Source organism: Agelaius tricolor, unplaced genomic scaffold, assembly GCF_023055355.1.
Source record: "Agelaius tricolor isolate 1412-34295 unplaced genomic scaffold, bAgeTri1.0.p SCAF_3, whole genome shotgun sequence".
NCBI lineage: Eukaryota > Metazoa > Chordata > Aves > Passeriformes > Icteridae > Agelaius > Agelaius tricolor.
The window spans coordinates 12358100-12373792 of record NW_027269263.1 but is presented as its reverse complement, the minus strand read 5'-3'; the positions used below and the strand labels follow the sequence as shown (position 1 = coordinate 12373792).

The 15693-nt window shown below is 47.6% G+C and overlaps 1 protein-coding gene across 1 annotated transcript in view; it reads right to left on the bottom strand.

Moving 5' to 3' along the window:
• The window catches only part of DENND2A (DENN domain containing 2A), a 57792-nt gene that overhangs the window by 28274 nt on the left and 13825 nt on the right, over nucleotides 1–15693 (bottom strand). The window contains exons 2-4 of the mRNA XM_071422483.1: nucleotides 6532–6630; nucleotides 3688–4899; nucleotides 2560–2687 (exon numbers count right to left, since the gene is read on the bottom strand). Coding sequence (XP_071278584.1) covers nucleotides 2560–2687; nucleotides 3688–4899; nucleotides 6532–6602 — 1411 coding nt within the window. The 5' untranslated portion in view covers nucleotides 6603–6630. The remainder of the gene's footprint in view (nucleotides 1–2559; nucleotides 2688–3687; nucleotides 4900–6531; nucleotides 6631–15693) is intronic.

Here is a 15693-nt window from a genome sequence, read left to right as displayed (position 1 = left end):
GATGAGGGGAGAGCGTGTGGCACACAGCCCACACCTCTGAAGTAGATGTAGATTCCTTTCTTCCCAGTAATTCTGGAGATGAGGCGCACAACTAATTTGAGTTTTGAACGCCCAAAATGATATGTAATGAACTTCTTGTATCCCACTCTTCAGCAGTACTAGGGAATGTAAACCTAAGTGTGTTCACAAAGAGCACAACTCTGACAAAGCAGGTTGTGACATCTCTACCCAAGCAGCTAAGAAACCACTGACAAAGGCTTAGCCCAAGCATCTGCACAGGGAAATGATACGTTATGAGCCTTGTCTCTTCACTGCCCTCATTTCACATCCCAGTGGGCAGCTGGGATTTGAAGCAACTGCCTTCCTCTTACTGTCACATAATGTTGGCTCAGAGTAAAGACTGGAAGCCAGGGGTGCTGCACGCTGCTGCAGCAGGACCAGTAATGGCTGTGGGATCTGTTTGACTGGTGCACTCCCACCTGCCTGCCCAGCTGGGGCAGGAGTGCAGCTGAACTCTTCAGACAAGGACAGAAACCCAAGTCTTTCCCAGCACTGTCCTCTCCAGTAGCTGGTGGCACCCAGTGCTCCAGCAGGGAACCCAAATTCACCATGGAGAAGGCAAGAGGGTGTGACACCAGCAAAGCAAGCCTGCACTCACACTTGGTCAGCAAACATTCTCCTGTCCCTGAAACTGGCTCCACTTTCTCATTTCAATGGCCTCTTTCAGTATTGAAAATGTACTTCAGCTGTCATGCAAATGGGGAGATTGGAGAAAAAAAGAACAAGCTTGGATTCTGCTGCTTGTCCCATCCTCAAGACAAGTCCAATTAGCTTCAGCCTAGAAGAAAGAACACAATTTCCCTCTTTTTTACAAATAAACCTTGTTATCCATCAGCCAGCTTCCAATATTCCAGGTAAGCAATGGTGAACAGGGCAAAAGAGGGTGCATGAAGGAAATCTGTGTGACTTGCTGGGAATTGGAACAATCATCCCAGCAGCAGCTGAACTCCCCCTAAGTCACACATGTGAGTGTGTGTATGTGTGTGCTTGCCCGTCCTGATGGGCACATGTGATTGTCTGTGGGCAGCAGCAGTGTCCTGTGGCTGAAGTCTTGCTTTCCCCTCCACTGGTGAGGTTTTCACATGATGTTTGTCTTGTGCATTAAACTTGTCTGTGAAAAACAAAACTGCAGCTTTTTGAGTTATCCCCATCCACCCCTTTTCCCAAGCTTCCATGGTAACACCACCAGGATTGCAGAAACCAACTGACTCCAGGCAAGGCCTTAACATGCAGCAAGAAAACAAAAACAAACATGCTCTATTAGCTGACAATTACCTATAACTTTGTTTTCTTCTAATCTTTGCAAGTAAAAGCTGGAGGGGAGAGGAACTTCAGGCTGATATTTGAGTTCCCTGCACACTTGGGACATGGGGGTGTGCTTGTGTTTGAATAGATGGATTTGCCTTCACAGCCACTCTGTAATGCTATCCATGTTATTCCAGCTGACAAGGTGACCCTTACTCAGTGGTTTCTGAGACCTCCCATCATGCCCCAACACAAAAACCCCACAGCAGCTGCTTAGACACTCCCTGTTCCTTTGGCCCCCCAAGAGAAGAGAAGAAAAAAAGCAAACACAAGGCTCTTAGCTCCACAAATGAGGCCAAAAGCTTCAAAAATGTCAGAAAGGATGGATTAGAATGGCCTTGTCTGCCATTAGCCCCAAAGGAACACGATTCCTTTCAGAGTCCTTCCTCACTAAGTATGATCAGATTTTATTCATATCAAAATAATAATGCCTGGCCTGCTTCTGAGAATGTGCAGCTCCTCCTATGCCCAACAACCACAGAGCACCTTTGTAGGATTACAGCAGCATGGCAAGAGCTGATGCAGCTATTCCCTTCCTAATCTGCTGACCTCTGCCAAGAGATTTGTACAGCACGAGCCTACAGCTATTAAAACTCATCAAAGCTTTTTCAAGGGGGACACTTCTATGTTCCATCAAAGGCCACATAACTCACAGTATTAAAAAAAACACTATATAAATGGAGAGGGTTACAGGAAATAGTCTTTAAAATGGCATTGATCTGACACTGAAGTTAGAGAACTAAATAAAACTCAATTTCAAAGAGCGTGGGACCCAGTTTCTTAATTGCAATGGTACCTGAAGCCATACACAGTCCTATTCCTGAGCTGTGGAACTGACTTCAAGGCTGTGTTTTCAGACTGCTCGCATTATCTCAGCAGTGACAAAATCACCACAATGGACAGATCAGAGCTGTGAGAACTAATCCACAGGACAAGAGGAAGGCAGAGAAGATATGCCAGCAAAAAAATAAAAGCTGCTTCCCATATGCCTCAGGTTTATCTTTGAAGCTGATGAGCTTTGAAGTCCCCCGTCCATTTTTCTTATTACTTGCCAATAATATGCGCAAAATGGGTCCTGGTTTACATTTGGATATAAACACACTTTATTCAGCACCTCTGCTGAATGCCTGTTGACCAGGAGTCCCTGCTGCTCAGGACTGGCAGGCAGCACCCTCCCCTGTGCAGGGCTCCTACCCAGGATGTCTTCATAGACGTTCTCCTCAGATAAAGTGCGTGTGAGGGCCAGCTTGGTCTGCGCGTACCAATCCACCCGGCCGTGCTCGGATGAGGACTGCAGCAAGTCTTCAAACTCATAGGATTTCCTGCACCATGGAGGGGGGGAGGAGGGGCAGAGAGGAGAGTGATGCAGTTAACCAGCATTTATAACCAAATTACAGCTAATTCACTTCTCCAAAGTGAGACACAGCTGGCAAAATAAATCGCTGAGAATGTTTGGCTGCGTCATCCCAAACAAAGCATGAAAAAGCAACACTGAGATTGGCTGTTTTTATCAGGCATTTAGGGGTGCCACAGATAATCTGGGTTGTTATGGCAATAGCACACTGTGGAGATGCAAGTGTGAAATGGCACATCCTGGAACACTGCACAGAACATTAGGACATGAGAGGTCCCATTTACAGCACAGATCCCACCCATGAAAAGTGTAAGAGGGCCCCAAAATCAGCTCTCTGAGCAGCAGAGAAAAACAAAACTTGTTTGTGGAATGGTAGGAAGGGTAAAACTGCCCTCCATGAGCAAACCTAGCAAGTTTTGATTTCCTTTCTGCAAGTGAGCCAGGAACTTTTAAGTGACAATTTATCCAGAGGGCATTAGAAAAGCTGTGTACTTTATGTTCTCCACCCCAAAAATGTGTGACAATCATGTAGGAGGGGAAAAAAGGCAAACAAGCACTCCAGAAGAATATACACACATCAGATTCACTGAGGTTTACTATGGACAGTGAAAATGCTGCACTAGAGACTAGAGATTATCATTCCAAACACTGTTCCAGACCAGCTGTGGTCATTGTGTAATTAAGTAGAGTTTCTCCTAAGAAAACCAAAACAAAACCCCAAATCCCTCAATTTTAGGCTTGAAGGTTAAGCCATGTAATACAGTGACCTTAAATCTGCCATAACTTATCTCTCCACAGTTACCCTGTGGAGCAGAGCTGGCTGCTCATACATTCTCAGAGACATGACTGAGTGCTGATTATGCTGGAGATTCTGAGCAAAAAGGGAAGGTTTGTCTCTCTCAGAGAAAGATGGGAAGGTGGGACTCCCCCATGAAGACCAACACCTCCATGAAACACATCCCCAGTACCTGTGGTCAGCATTGTTCTTGTGCTTCCCGCTCCAGAGCCTCCTGCTGACAGCTGATGGGGGAGGAGAGGAAGGCAGAGGAGGGGGAGGAATGGATGGCAGAGGGGGTAAGTTTCTTTTATTCCTAACTGCTGGCACCCAGTCCTCTTCCCCCTCATGTTTGAAAGTCCGCCGAGGCTTGGGCAGTGGGTTGATGAAGGGCTTCTTCTCTGGCACCCCTGGCTCTGTGTACACATTCTCCACCGTGCAGTGCTTGGATTTCACATGAGAAGTTCTTATCTCTTCTAGAGTCCCAAAAATCGGCTCACTGATGTCAGAGTCCACGCCAAGAAGCCTTTTGTTGAGCTCAGCCCCACACACACCCTCATGGCCCTCAGGAGCAGCGTGTCCTTGTGCTGCCTTCTCCTGCAAGCACTGTGGGGAATAGTAAGTACCAGGCAGCTGTGGCTGCAGCTCTGCTGAGCCATCTTTCAAAGCCTTCTCTAGCTTCTTGACCTGACTAAGCACTGAAACATTCTCCTTCTGGACCTCCCACTTCCCACCTTTCACTTCCTTGCATTTTCCAGGGCTGAACTCCATTTCCTCATCCTTCTGCGCTTCCCCTTTTCGCTCTGCTGACTGCCCTGTGCCTTTCTGAGCTCCTGCTTTCCGCTCATTCTCTTTGCCTGCCCCTTTGCACTCCAGTTCCCAGCTCATAAGTCTCTTGGTCTCTGTTTTCCTTGTCACCAGTGCTTCCCCACTCATCTTCTCAGTTACACAAGGCATCTTGGGCTCCTCTTTAACTCCTGCCTCCTCCTCCCTGCGAGGAGCAGACTGCGTTTCCTTTTTCCCTTCCCATTCTGAAATTTTGTCCTTGATGCTGAAGGACTTATTCCTCAAGCCAATTTTTCCAGGTGACCGTGTATTCTGAGTGCCTCCTATCTGTCTCCTGATGATTTTATTGTTTTCTTTGACATTCAGATCCACAGATGGGTCACTGATGATCATTTTAGGACTAAGCATGTTCTGCTGAAAGCAGTCGAGCCTTGGATCCAGCATCAAGTTCTCCAAGGCTCCCAGTGGGTTCTTCACTACAGAAGAAACTGGTTCAGCTTCAGGTGTTGAACCCAGGGCAACAGAGGAACCTTCAGAACATTTCTCACTCAAAAATCCACACAAAGGTTTTTCTAATTCCTTCACAGCTGCTGTATTGTTTTTATCTGCAAGCTTGATCCTGCATATCAAAGGCAAAAAGGAAAGAAATATTCACTGCCATTGCTCATCCTTGATTTAGTTCATCAGCTCCTCAAGCTTTACTCATAAAGGTGATGGCAGAGGATGCTCAAACCAAGCACTTGACATGGGCCTAAAGGGGAAGATGCTCAGGGAAAGGTCCTTCTAGCCAGAACATGCTGCCCTTCTCTCGTTAAAACCAAGATGAGGTTGGAAACGGAGCCTTCCTCTGTGGAAGAAGTAAGCTGCAGGTTAGAGAGGTATTTTTTGAACATCAGACATGCTGATACCAATGAGAGCTTCACCAATGTGTGTGTGTGTGTGTGTGTGTGTGTGTGTGTGTGTGTGCAGAAGTGCAGCAGAGCTTTGGACATCATCAGGCATTAAGCAAACAAATGCAAAATGGACCACCTGCAAACAACAGCAAAATTACTGCTGTTACACAGAGGAGAAAGCATATGGTACAGCTGGCATTCCTGCAGTGCCTGCTCAGAGGATCTCTCTCAGTCCATCCTAATATTCCCCAAATGCATATTGATGCCCAAAGATTGCACTTTTATTATTCCATTTGTATGGGCTCTACCATCCCAGTCCACACATGCACTTAGCCCCCACATGCACTCAGGTACACTCCCACAGCACCCAGAAACCATTCAACATTCTCAGATTAAACATCTTCACTGTTTGGGGCCAAAGTGCAACAAAAATTCCAAATATACTTAGTCTAGAGATTTCCAAGTGTGTGATACCCCAGTATCAACGCTGTGATATTTTGTCAATATCCTGCTGAACAAGCAGTTATTCCAACACAAAATGTTTCTGAACTGAAGCACTTGGCTATGTCTTTGAGGTTTGCCTGGGCTTGGGAAAGAGCACCAAGACAACAAAAGGTAATTACTGGGATGTAAACCCATATAATTAGTCCCATTTAATCACAATCCCAACATTAAGTTCAACTTGGGAAATTGTCCCATTAACTTAAATGGCTCAATTGTGCCTCTTTCAGAACTTAGCAGCCTTGTAGGAGCATCCCTGGGGACACCCTGTGTGCTGTCAGGCCTGGAGCTTTGTCCTGCAGCTAAGCAGTGCTGGCAGCCATTGCAGACTCAGTTGTGGTGCAAACTGGGTCTGGGACAGGTTTTGGAGAGGAAACAGGACTGAGACACACCTGCTCTTCCTCAGCCTCACAGATACTTCACTCCTGGCTGGGCAGTGACACTGTGCTTTGGTTAAGAGCTGGTGCTGTGAGCACCACCAGCTTTCCCAACTCAGGCATCACAGTGCCATGGTGGTTGGACCTCAGAGCAGAAGGGATCCTGCAATGGGGGGGGATAGGGAGGCTCCTCTGAGGAGTCTCCAGGCTTAAAGACTTCCAGTACAGGCAGGGCAAACATTGGCAGAGATATCATCAGCACAAGTGGTCTTGCCTTGGGGCAGACCTTTTCCAGCACTGTGAGTCTGGAACATTAGAAGTCTGACTGGATGATTTAACACACAGAAACACAAGATGGGACCTATGGGGTGTGTTTTAATGTGGGAGCAGAGAGGGACAGAAGGTTTCCTTCCTTTGGTTTCCTTTGTGTTGGGGACAATAAAGACAAGCAAAGCACAGTGGAACATGGAAAGCTCTCACCTCTCACCAGACTTGCAGAGAGCACCCCCAGACGTGCTGCTCACATCGGCCGCCTTGCTTGCTGTCATCATGTCAGCACACAGCAGGGCAGCAGGTCACCTGCAGACAGACACAAGGAAGAAGCATTGCTCTCTGCTCAGCATCCTTCTCTTTTCCTTCTCCACACACAGACACACACATTTCTCCTTGAAATCCAGGAGAGGAGATGCAGCAAGACATGACAGCTGCCTGAGGACAGCCCAGGCTTCCTCCCCATCCCTGCTAAATGGGAAGAGGGGTGACAGCAACAGCCCTCAGAAGCCCAGTGAGGAGCTGACAGTTTTTGAGGGCAAAAATTGTCTTTGACTCAGGATCAATTGCTGCACCTTGAATTAAATATGGAGAACATTTCAAGAAGGCTTTTATTGCTGTCAAAATCTCATCAGATTTAGATTTTTTTTTCCCCTTGTAGAAGACTAAGCCAAAACCAATTTTATAACAACCTGTGTTAAGGCCACAAGTCTGAAGTGGCTGCTGAACATACAACCCTGTCACAACATTTGAAGCTTGGGATAAACAATTTAGCCTGAAGAAAAACTTGGGAAAACATTTTAGCCTGAAGAGACACTGCACTGCAGCCACTGGTCTTCTCTCTGGTGGGCCATGTTAGCCTGCTACTGATCTCATTTCAGAGGACAACTCCTTGTGGGGATAAGATAAATCATTCACAAAAATGAGTCATTCTCTTTGCTTCATGATTTCCAGCACTCTTGGAATGACTGTCTCTCTCTTTGAGTGCCACTGCTACCCAGCCAATGCAACAGACTCCATCTCCATTTTATTGTGCTGCAATGCTCTTTTTGATAAATAGAAAATGGAAGAATTACTCAGTTACTCTGCAGCACCATCTCTGCTCACTTATCAGGGTGGTCAGCCTGCTCTAAAGCATTGCAATGACAACAGGCTCACCATCTTGTAGGCAATACTTGGAAAAGTCTCTCAGGTATCTTCACTGGCTGCTCTGCCAGAGGCTGCCCTGCCATGCCTGGCATTTGACAAGACCAAATGCCTCTTGTCATTAAAAAAACATATAGCCCACCACACCAGAAACAGGAAAGAACAAAAGGATCTCTCGTTTCCACTGTTCAAGTTTTTGGGCAGAGAAAGGAAAAAGGGGGGCGGGGGAAATTGGTTTTGTTTGTTCACAGTTTTCTCTCCCTCCTTTTATTCCATACTGGCAATGTTCCTGAGGCGAGGAGTGAACTCTGGGTCAACTCAATGTGTACACACTCGGGGCAGCTCATTGCTAACCATTTAGCAGACTCTCTTTTCCCAGACAATAAACCCCCTTGGCTTCTCTCCCTCATTAGTAACTGGAACAAGCACCCACTTCACTTCTAGACACAGACCAGCTTTGCAACACTGTCAAGAAAATTTACCAGCCCAAGGAACAAAATCTATTCATCCATCCGTTAACTGTTATGGATTGAAAATAATGAAAAACTAACCATACTCATGGCCTTGGCCAAAGAATGACTCACCCAGGCAGCCAAAGCAGATTCCTGCAAAGCTGCAACACAGTCTGCTCTGCACTTGGTTTACAACATCCCTAGAGCAGGGACAGTCTCTTCACTCAGCACTCACTTGGTGCCTTGCAGCTCCTCGTCACCGCCTTTAGTGGTGAGAAATACATTTCTTGTGTCCTCACACACAATCCCTGTGGCTCTGCTGAAACATCAAATGTTCACTGGGGATGCACTCCTCTGTCTTCATGAGATCACCCAGTTTCCCCATCAGGAAACTCCATCTCTCAGCCTTTTCCAGCAGCCCAAGAACAAGCCCTGTTTGAAAAGGAACATCTGGGTACCAGCAGATGTATGCTGATGCTCGGCACAGTCAGCTCCCTGGCAGGCCTCCTGTGGGACAGGCCAAAAGCAGATCATACAGACTAAGAGGTGCACTTGTTTCTTCCTCTGTGGTGGATGGGACAGACTCCATGAGCCCTGATTTGCAGAAGTGAGCCACAAAGCAGCAGCTGAGTGCTGCAAGAGTCTCACGGGAAAGGAGCACCACTGCCAGCAGCAGATGAGCATGACTTGGAACCAAGGTCTGTCCCTTCCAGGCACAAGTGTGGCTGGAGTAACCAAAGCAACACATACTAGGCAGATTAAAAGGTGGTCCAGGAGCTTCCAAAGCTGTGACAATAGCCAGATACCTACTGACACCCTCACTGACAACACACACTGCTTAGGGAGTGAAGTCATCCCTAAGAGATCCACGGGCAGCAGTGCCTTCCCTCTGAGCAGCAGGGCACACATGGTGCCCTCAGCATCACCTAGAGGATCACTGCAGCATGTTAGCTGGTTCTGCTCAAAAGAGTAAATATTCATCCAAACACATTAGAAGACAATGAGAGGAAAAGAGTGACCTCTGGAATAAAACAGCAGAAATTAATATGGTACCTCTCACTAAGTCCAACAATCAAATAATTTTCTAGGGCCAAGCACACACCCAGATGAGCTTCAGAGGTGATATGATCATCTCTACCTATAATAAGATCACTAGAAATAACTCACAGGCCTGACCCACAGGCATTGCCAACACCCGAGCAGAGGAATTGTGATGGCAATGATGGAAAACTGCCTCCAGCAGACAGAGAATATCTACTTTTGTTTTCCAAGTTTTGGCTCCACAGGACACCCAGAGCCAACATGACAGTTCATTGTAAAGGCAAAGGGAACTCTTGTCCTTCCTGACTGCCCACATCTCTCCTACAATCAACTACACCCTACCCTGTGTGCTGGCTCAGGCCCTTTGAACACCTCTGTGACTTGCTACAGCTCACTGAGAGTTTCTGACAAAGCAGCACATGGAAGAGGCCCAACACAAACCCAGTCTGCTACAAGGGAGGTAATGAGGTTGTGTGCACAGGAGGGCAGAGGGGAGAGAGCACAAAAGAGCTTGTGCAAGGCTGGGGAAGGGAGACCTGCCAGAGACTGAGAAGTGTTATCTGAAATGCTTTGCTTTCCTGCCTCACAAGCAATGTGACCCTACAAACTGCCTAGAAGAAACAAGCAGGGCTGAGTTCTGTTAGCAGGAGACCCAAGGAGGACAAACACACACCCATCAAGCTGGTACTTCTTGGCAGGTTGCTGCTTTCTCTAAAACTCACACAAGAACTTTCTACCAGCAATGGGAGGCACAGCCCCGCAGAACCAGAGCCTGAGGCCACTGCACCTGGCACTACATCCTGGAGCAGGACATCAAGGCCATGGAACGGGAGAGAAGGTACTGAGCCCCATTTGGAGAACCTTGCCACCGCAATTCATTCCCTGCCATTGTTTGGGGGAACAAAGCAGTCGTCTGATAGTGTTTCAAAATTAAACTGGGAAAGGAAGGACAGGGGAGGAGGCGGGAGGAAAGGAGGGGAGGGAACTCTGAAACCTGTTGGCTGGGCCCTGGGAAGGATGTGAAGTCTCCCAGCAGAAGCCTCTCTGCATATCTCCCACATGCACCCGGCCTCACAATTCCCAGGGCCATGTGATAGGGGCTTCCTGCTACCAAGGGAAGGGAGACCTACCCCGACCTCTCTCTTCCAAACAGAGTTCCTGCCTGCTTTGTGTTCGCAGAGAGGCGTTTGTTTACTGATCTATCATTGGCATGCAGGAAACAGCCTTGACATGAGCTGTAATCATCTGTCTCCAGCAATAGCTGTTTGGCTTTCTTCTAATTTAAGTTTTCCTCCCGCCCCCCTTCCCCAGTGCCCTCTTCCCCACTTCCGATCCAAACGCTCTTGAAGTGCGCACATCTGGTTCAGGGCACGGGATACTATGTGATGTTTCCAGAGCAACCAGTGGATAAAAGAGAGGCACACTCCCACCCTCAGAGGGCAGAGAAGGCTTCCAGAAGAACACCTCCAGGGAGAGGAAGACACCAGCTTTGCCCACTGCACTTGGTGCAGCCACCAGGCGATGACAAAAGCCAGGGGAGCGCAAAGGCCCTCTAGTCCATGTTACTGGAAATGCACACAGCCAGCACACAGGTCACACACGGGGAGCCTGAGGTCTTGTCTCTGAGGTCAGCAAACCTCCCAGGCCTCCCTTCTTTGCAGTTTTGTTTGTGGTTTTGGGTATTACCCTTGCTGCCTGCTGGAGGCTGTATCTCATGGTTTCCTCTGCTCTGTTTACTCTGCACCTCCCAAAAATTTCATCCATGTCCACATATGCTGCTGATGCACATGAACAGCACATATGCTGGTGCATATGAACAGCAAGGCTTCACAGCAACAGGAACAACCTGCAGCTGGTCCAACCCTCCTCCATGAAGAAAAACAGACATGTTTTTCTTTTACCAAAACCTGGGTAACTCTGAGCAGCCAAAGCCTACAAGTCACATCTCCCTGCTCCGGTGCTTTACACAACAAAGGGTGCAGCATAAAGACAGCAACAAGGAGGCAACAATATATAATATATATATACATATAAAGAACAGGAAGGATGCCAAGAAGACAAAACACTAACAGGAAAAACATGAGTAAGGGGAAACCAACAGTTAAAGCCTTCAAGGCTCCCTCCCCCAGCCCTTGCTCTGTTTGGAGCCTGTTTTCCTTTGGGGGAAGCAGCAGGCATGAGGATGCGTGCCTGCGCTCACACACGCACAGCCCCAGCACCAAGCAGTGTCCACGTCCCCAGCACGAGCACGCTGCCTTCCTGAGGCCACTGGCAGAGTGTCACCTCAGGGAGGGAGCCCCTGCTCAGCAGGGAGGACACAGCCAAGCAGGGATGCAGCCAGAGCTGAGATGGGCACCAGGAGAGGCTCTCTTGGTCAAACAAGGTGCTACAATAGAGAAGTCCCTGACTGGAGGTGCCCAGCACCAGCCCAGCAGCAAGGCACAGGTTTCCTCAAACTTGAGCTCCACAACACGTGCCATGAGCCTTCCCTAGCTGACAGCCTGAACAGCTTCTCCTCAGACAACTTACACAAAGTTCTCTTCTTTCCTCTCCTGGTCAGTCCTGCAGATGGGCCACCTCCACAGCAGCAGGGCTTCTCAGAAAGGATCAATCAGCTTACTCATGGAGAAAAACCTTTTTACCAAGAGGGTGACCGAGACCAGAGAGATAGTGGAGGCTCTGTCCTTGGAGATACCCAGTACCCAACTGGACAATGTCCCAAACAAGCTGCTCTACATGACCACACTTGTAGCATGGAGCTGTACTTGCCACCTCCAGAGGTGCCTTCCCACCTCAGCTACTCTGCCATCCTGTGCTGGGCACAGTCAGCTTAGGGCAAGGTGACCTCTTTGCAGACACTGATTGTCCTGGCCACGTGAATCTCGTGAAGATGGAGGACACCACCAGCAGGATTGCTCAGTTCATCCACTTGTAATGGGATCCTGATTGTAGATAATTCTAGAGAATCAGGGCCAAGTCACTTGTTAAAGAGAAAAAAAGCAGGATAAACTTATGCAAAACATATTGATAAAGGACCAAGGACTGGGAAGTGACATGCTCCTACAGTATCTTTTAGCGCCAGATCCCACACAGCCTCCTACTGCCCTCACCCCACTCCATTCTAAGTTTTCCCTTTGATCTATCATATCTTACACCACAGGGCTTACAAGGGGGTCAGGAGAATCCCATGTGTCAAAACAAACTGTATTTCCAAAAACCCCGAGTGAAATGGATGTACCACAACCTCTGCCTTTGTGCAACACCCCACGTCAGGGGAACAAGGCTGCAGTGCCAGGAATGCAGGAACTGGCTGTGTCCAGCAAAGCTGTGCTGGGTGCTAGGACATGTCTTTAATTTTATGATCTAATTCGGTCTACTGACCTTCTCTCTCTCTGAGCACACAGAACAAACTCTGCCTGCTCACATGTCTTTAACCTGACTGAAAGGATTACCATGGTTCATGGCCTGCCCTGCTCCTCCCTTGGCTGCCAGCAAGGTGGTCCCATCCCTGCCCTTGGTAAAAGACTTGCCTGATCACATCTGATGGCCGCCATTTACTAAGGGTGTGCCTACTTTTTTCCTCCCTTCCTACTTTTGCTTTGTATCACCTCCCATGCTTGTAAAGCCTTTTCAAGCTAGGATGGGCTCACAAGCTGCCTGGTTCAGCTCCCTAAACCAGCAAAGAAATAAAAGGGGAGGAAGCACAACCATTTTCTGCTCAGATAGCAACATCAGTCACCTGTCTGGGAAAACCTAATGAGCACTGAAACACATGGAAGGAATCACAGAATTATTTGGGCTGGAAGGGGCCTTGAAAATCATTGAATTCCAATCCCCCTTGCCAGGGCTGACAACAAGACTCTGCTCGTAAAGAAGTTAACCCTCAGCAATGAGAAGAGGGAGCCAGCAGGACCTGCTGTGGGCAATATCAGGGGGTTACCCCAGGTCTCAGCTTCATCCTGAGACTATCCTTATTCTGTAGAAAAGCAGATGGACCCTTGAGAAACAACTCTCACCTCTTGTCCATTACTTCCCTCCACCAACCATTTGCTGAAAGCTGTAGGTCAAGCTCCACAGGGGTATCACCAGCATCACCTGCCTGACACCAGGAGCTGGAAGGACAGCATATCTGGTAACAAGGTAGCTCTAAAAACCTCTGCTGACCATGTGCCAGCTGAAACTGTCTTCCCACAGAGCCCTGGAAAGTTAGGGTAGAGATGATTCAGGAATGGGAAAGGACAAATTCCTGATCCAAACAGCACTTCTGTTTCAAAGCAGAAGATAAGTTTTCACAAAAGAAAAGTCTGATTTTCTTTTCAAACAGGGAGGAAGCAGCAACAATTTTCTCCCCAGGCTCCATGCTAAAACAGCTGAACCATTTTGACTGAAGGCTTTCAAAAGTGATTCAGCCAGAGGCAATGCTCAGCATGGAAAAGTGCAGACTGAAACAAAAATAAAATCTTGACCTGAAGACAGTAATCAAAAACAGGGTCTCACAATATGAATTGTCTTCTGTTAAAGGTGGGGCTCGTTGCACCCACTATTATTAAGCTTGTCCCACATATCCCATTGTTTTATTTTCTCTTTGTTCCTCCCTCTAAACACATAACAGACAGAAAAAACAAAACTCAAAGGGTATTCAACATTTCTTCAGTTTCCTTCAGGCAGACACACCCTCAGCTGAAAAACACAGCATTTTCAGGGTTAGTGGTGGGATGTTTCACGACCCTGTCAAAAAACCCAGAAACACTCTTTTTCTAACTCACTGCCCCCAGTCACAGATTTAGTCCTGCATGCATAGAAGGTAAATACTGCTTTTCATCCTGGTGGCAAGGATGGTTTGTATGACTGCTTAGAGACATGATGAGTCTTAACTCCTGCAGGTAGGTTAACAAATAGTAAGAAAAAATTCACATGGAAAGGAAGAGAATGATTCAGTATTTTCCAACCTGGCTGCTAAAATGATTGCAATGCTTAATGCTATGCTTTCTACAAGGAAGTAATAAAAAAAAGGTTGAAAAAAACCTGTAATTCCAGATGTGGAAACCAAGACCCTGGGAAGTGAGGGCAGGAGTAGAGGACACCCCTTCTGGGACAGCACCTGGCAATACTAGATCATCTCTCTGTGTTTAAGGTCTTGTGTGAGCATTTGTGTGTACACAGTGGGGTTCCTCATCCCCTTTGAAGGGTGATAATATTTGCTTTTGCTTTTCAGCCTAATAAATGAAAATTCAGTTACTTGAAGTCAAGGCTGAAGAAGACACCGGTGGTGTGTCCTTGCCTGCAGATTACATCAGTGGAGATGGTGACCAATACCTGGTTTGTTTGGCTTTGAAAGTACCCACAGAGAAGATGACTGTGGTCAATATATAATAAAACAAAAGAAATATGGACTAGATTCACACAAGCACACATCTGCCAGCAGAATCATCTATCAGCCACAGAGGCAGACAGGATTCCACCAGATGCAGTGGAACTGGAACAAAGTCAAGGAGAAATTGCCAAATACTCATTTCTACCAGTGCAGCTAGGTGATGTAGGTGCTTTTCCCTCCTTTGATTGGAGTGCTGTGTTACAAACATACTAGTCCTACTACACCAGTAAATAAAAGAATTGGAAAGAATTCAGGGTTATTATGCTTATAAGAAACCCAAACATTTGACAGCATAGGAAATAACCTGTCACTAAAAAATAGAGTTCAGCTCATGAACCACACTGGAATTCATTTTTGATGTGGTGAGATAATCTCTGCTATTCTAACATAAATGGGACCTAAAGAGGTCCCTTCGAGGAGCAACTCTGCAAAGAGTTTCCTGGCAGGAAGACAAATTGTCTCACATTCAGAAAGGAAATGAGAGCATTAAAAAGAAGAACCTCAACTTCTTCCAAAATAAGTTATCATCAGGGAGACAAATGGAGCCTCAGCAAATCTCTCCTTCGGTGGCCTTCACCCTGCAGGATGCTGACTCGTCCCTCCTGATGTGGATTTAGCACACAGCTTCCTGAAGTGTCCATCACCACAACCTTGGGGCACCATCTGCATGCTCCATGAAACCTTCCCATAGTCCAAGTCCCACCTCAAGTCCATGACCTCCCACTACAGCCTGTCCCTATCAAGCATCAACTTCTGAGCTCAAGCAAAGAGTCACCAACAGATTGCTTTTGGGTTCAGCAGACCCTGCTTCCCTCTGTCTCCTCCAAGCTCCTCTTTGCTCCCACCCTCACTCTCCCACGTATCTTGGCCATCACTAAGGCAGAACCTGTTTATGGCAGACCTTATTCTGTATGGAACCCTTCCAACCTCGGCACAGCACAGCATCCCCTGGCAGACAGCAGGGCCAGGCAGCACGGGAGCTGCCCAAGATTTGGCCAGCACACAGCTCCAAGGAGGAATAAACCTCTGCAAAGAGAGCTTGCATTTATTTATTTTTCCAGAAGGAAAGCCGCTCTCGGTGGGTGTGTGCGTGCGTGTGTTTGTGTCGGGACAATGGGAAAAAGGACAGTGAGCGGAGCTGCCAGGAAACAGTCAGCCATCTGCCCGTGCAGGGAGCAGTTTTTCCTTTCCTTTTGTATGGAGGGGAATGGAGCTGAGAGCTGGGAGGAAACCTGAGTGACTTTGCTTTGCCAGGGAGAGGAAGCGTGGGGGAGGGAGCCGGCCCGTTCCCTGTGGTTAAGCGGTCACTGCACTCAGGGCCAATAAAAGCGGGGAAAAAAGCCCTACCAAACCCCCAAA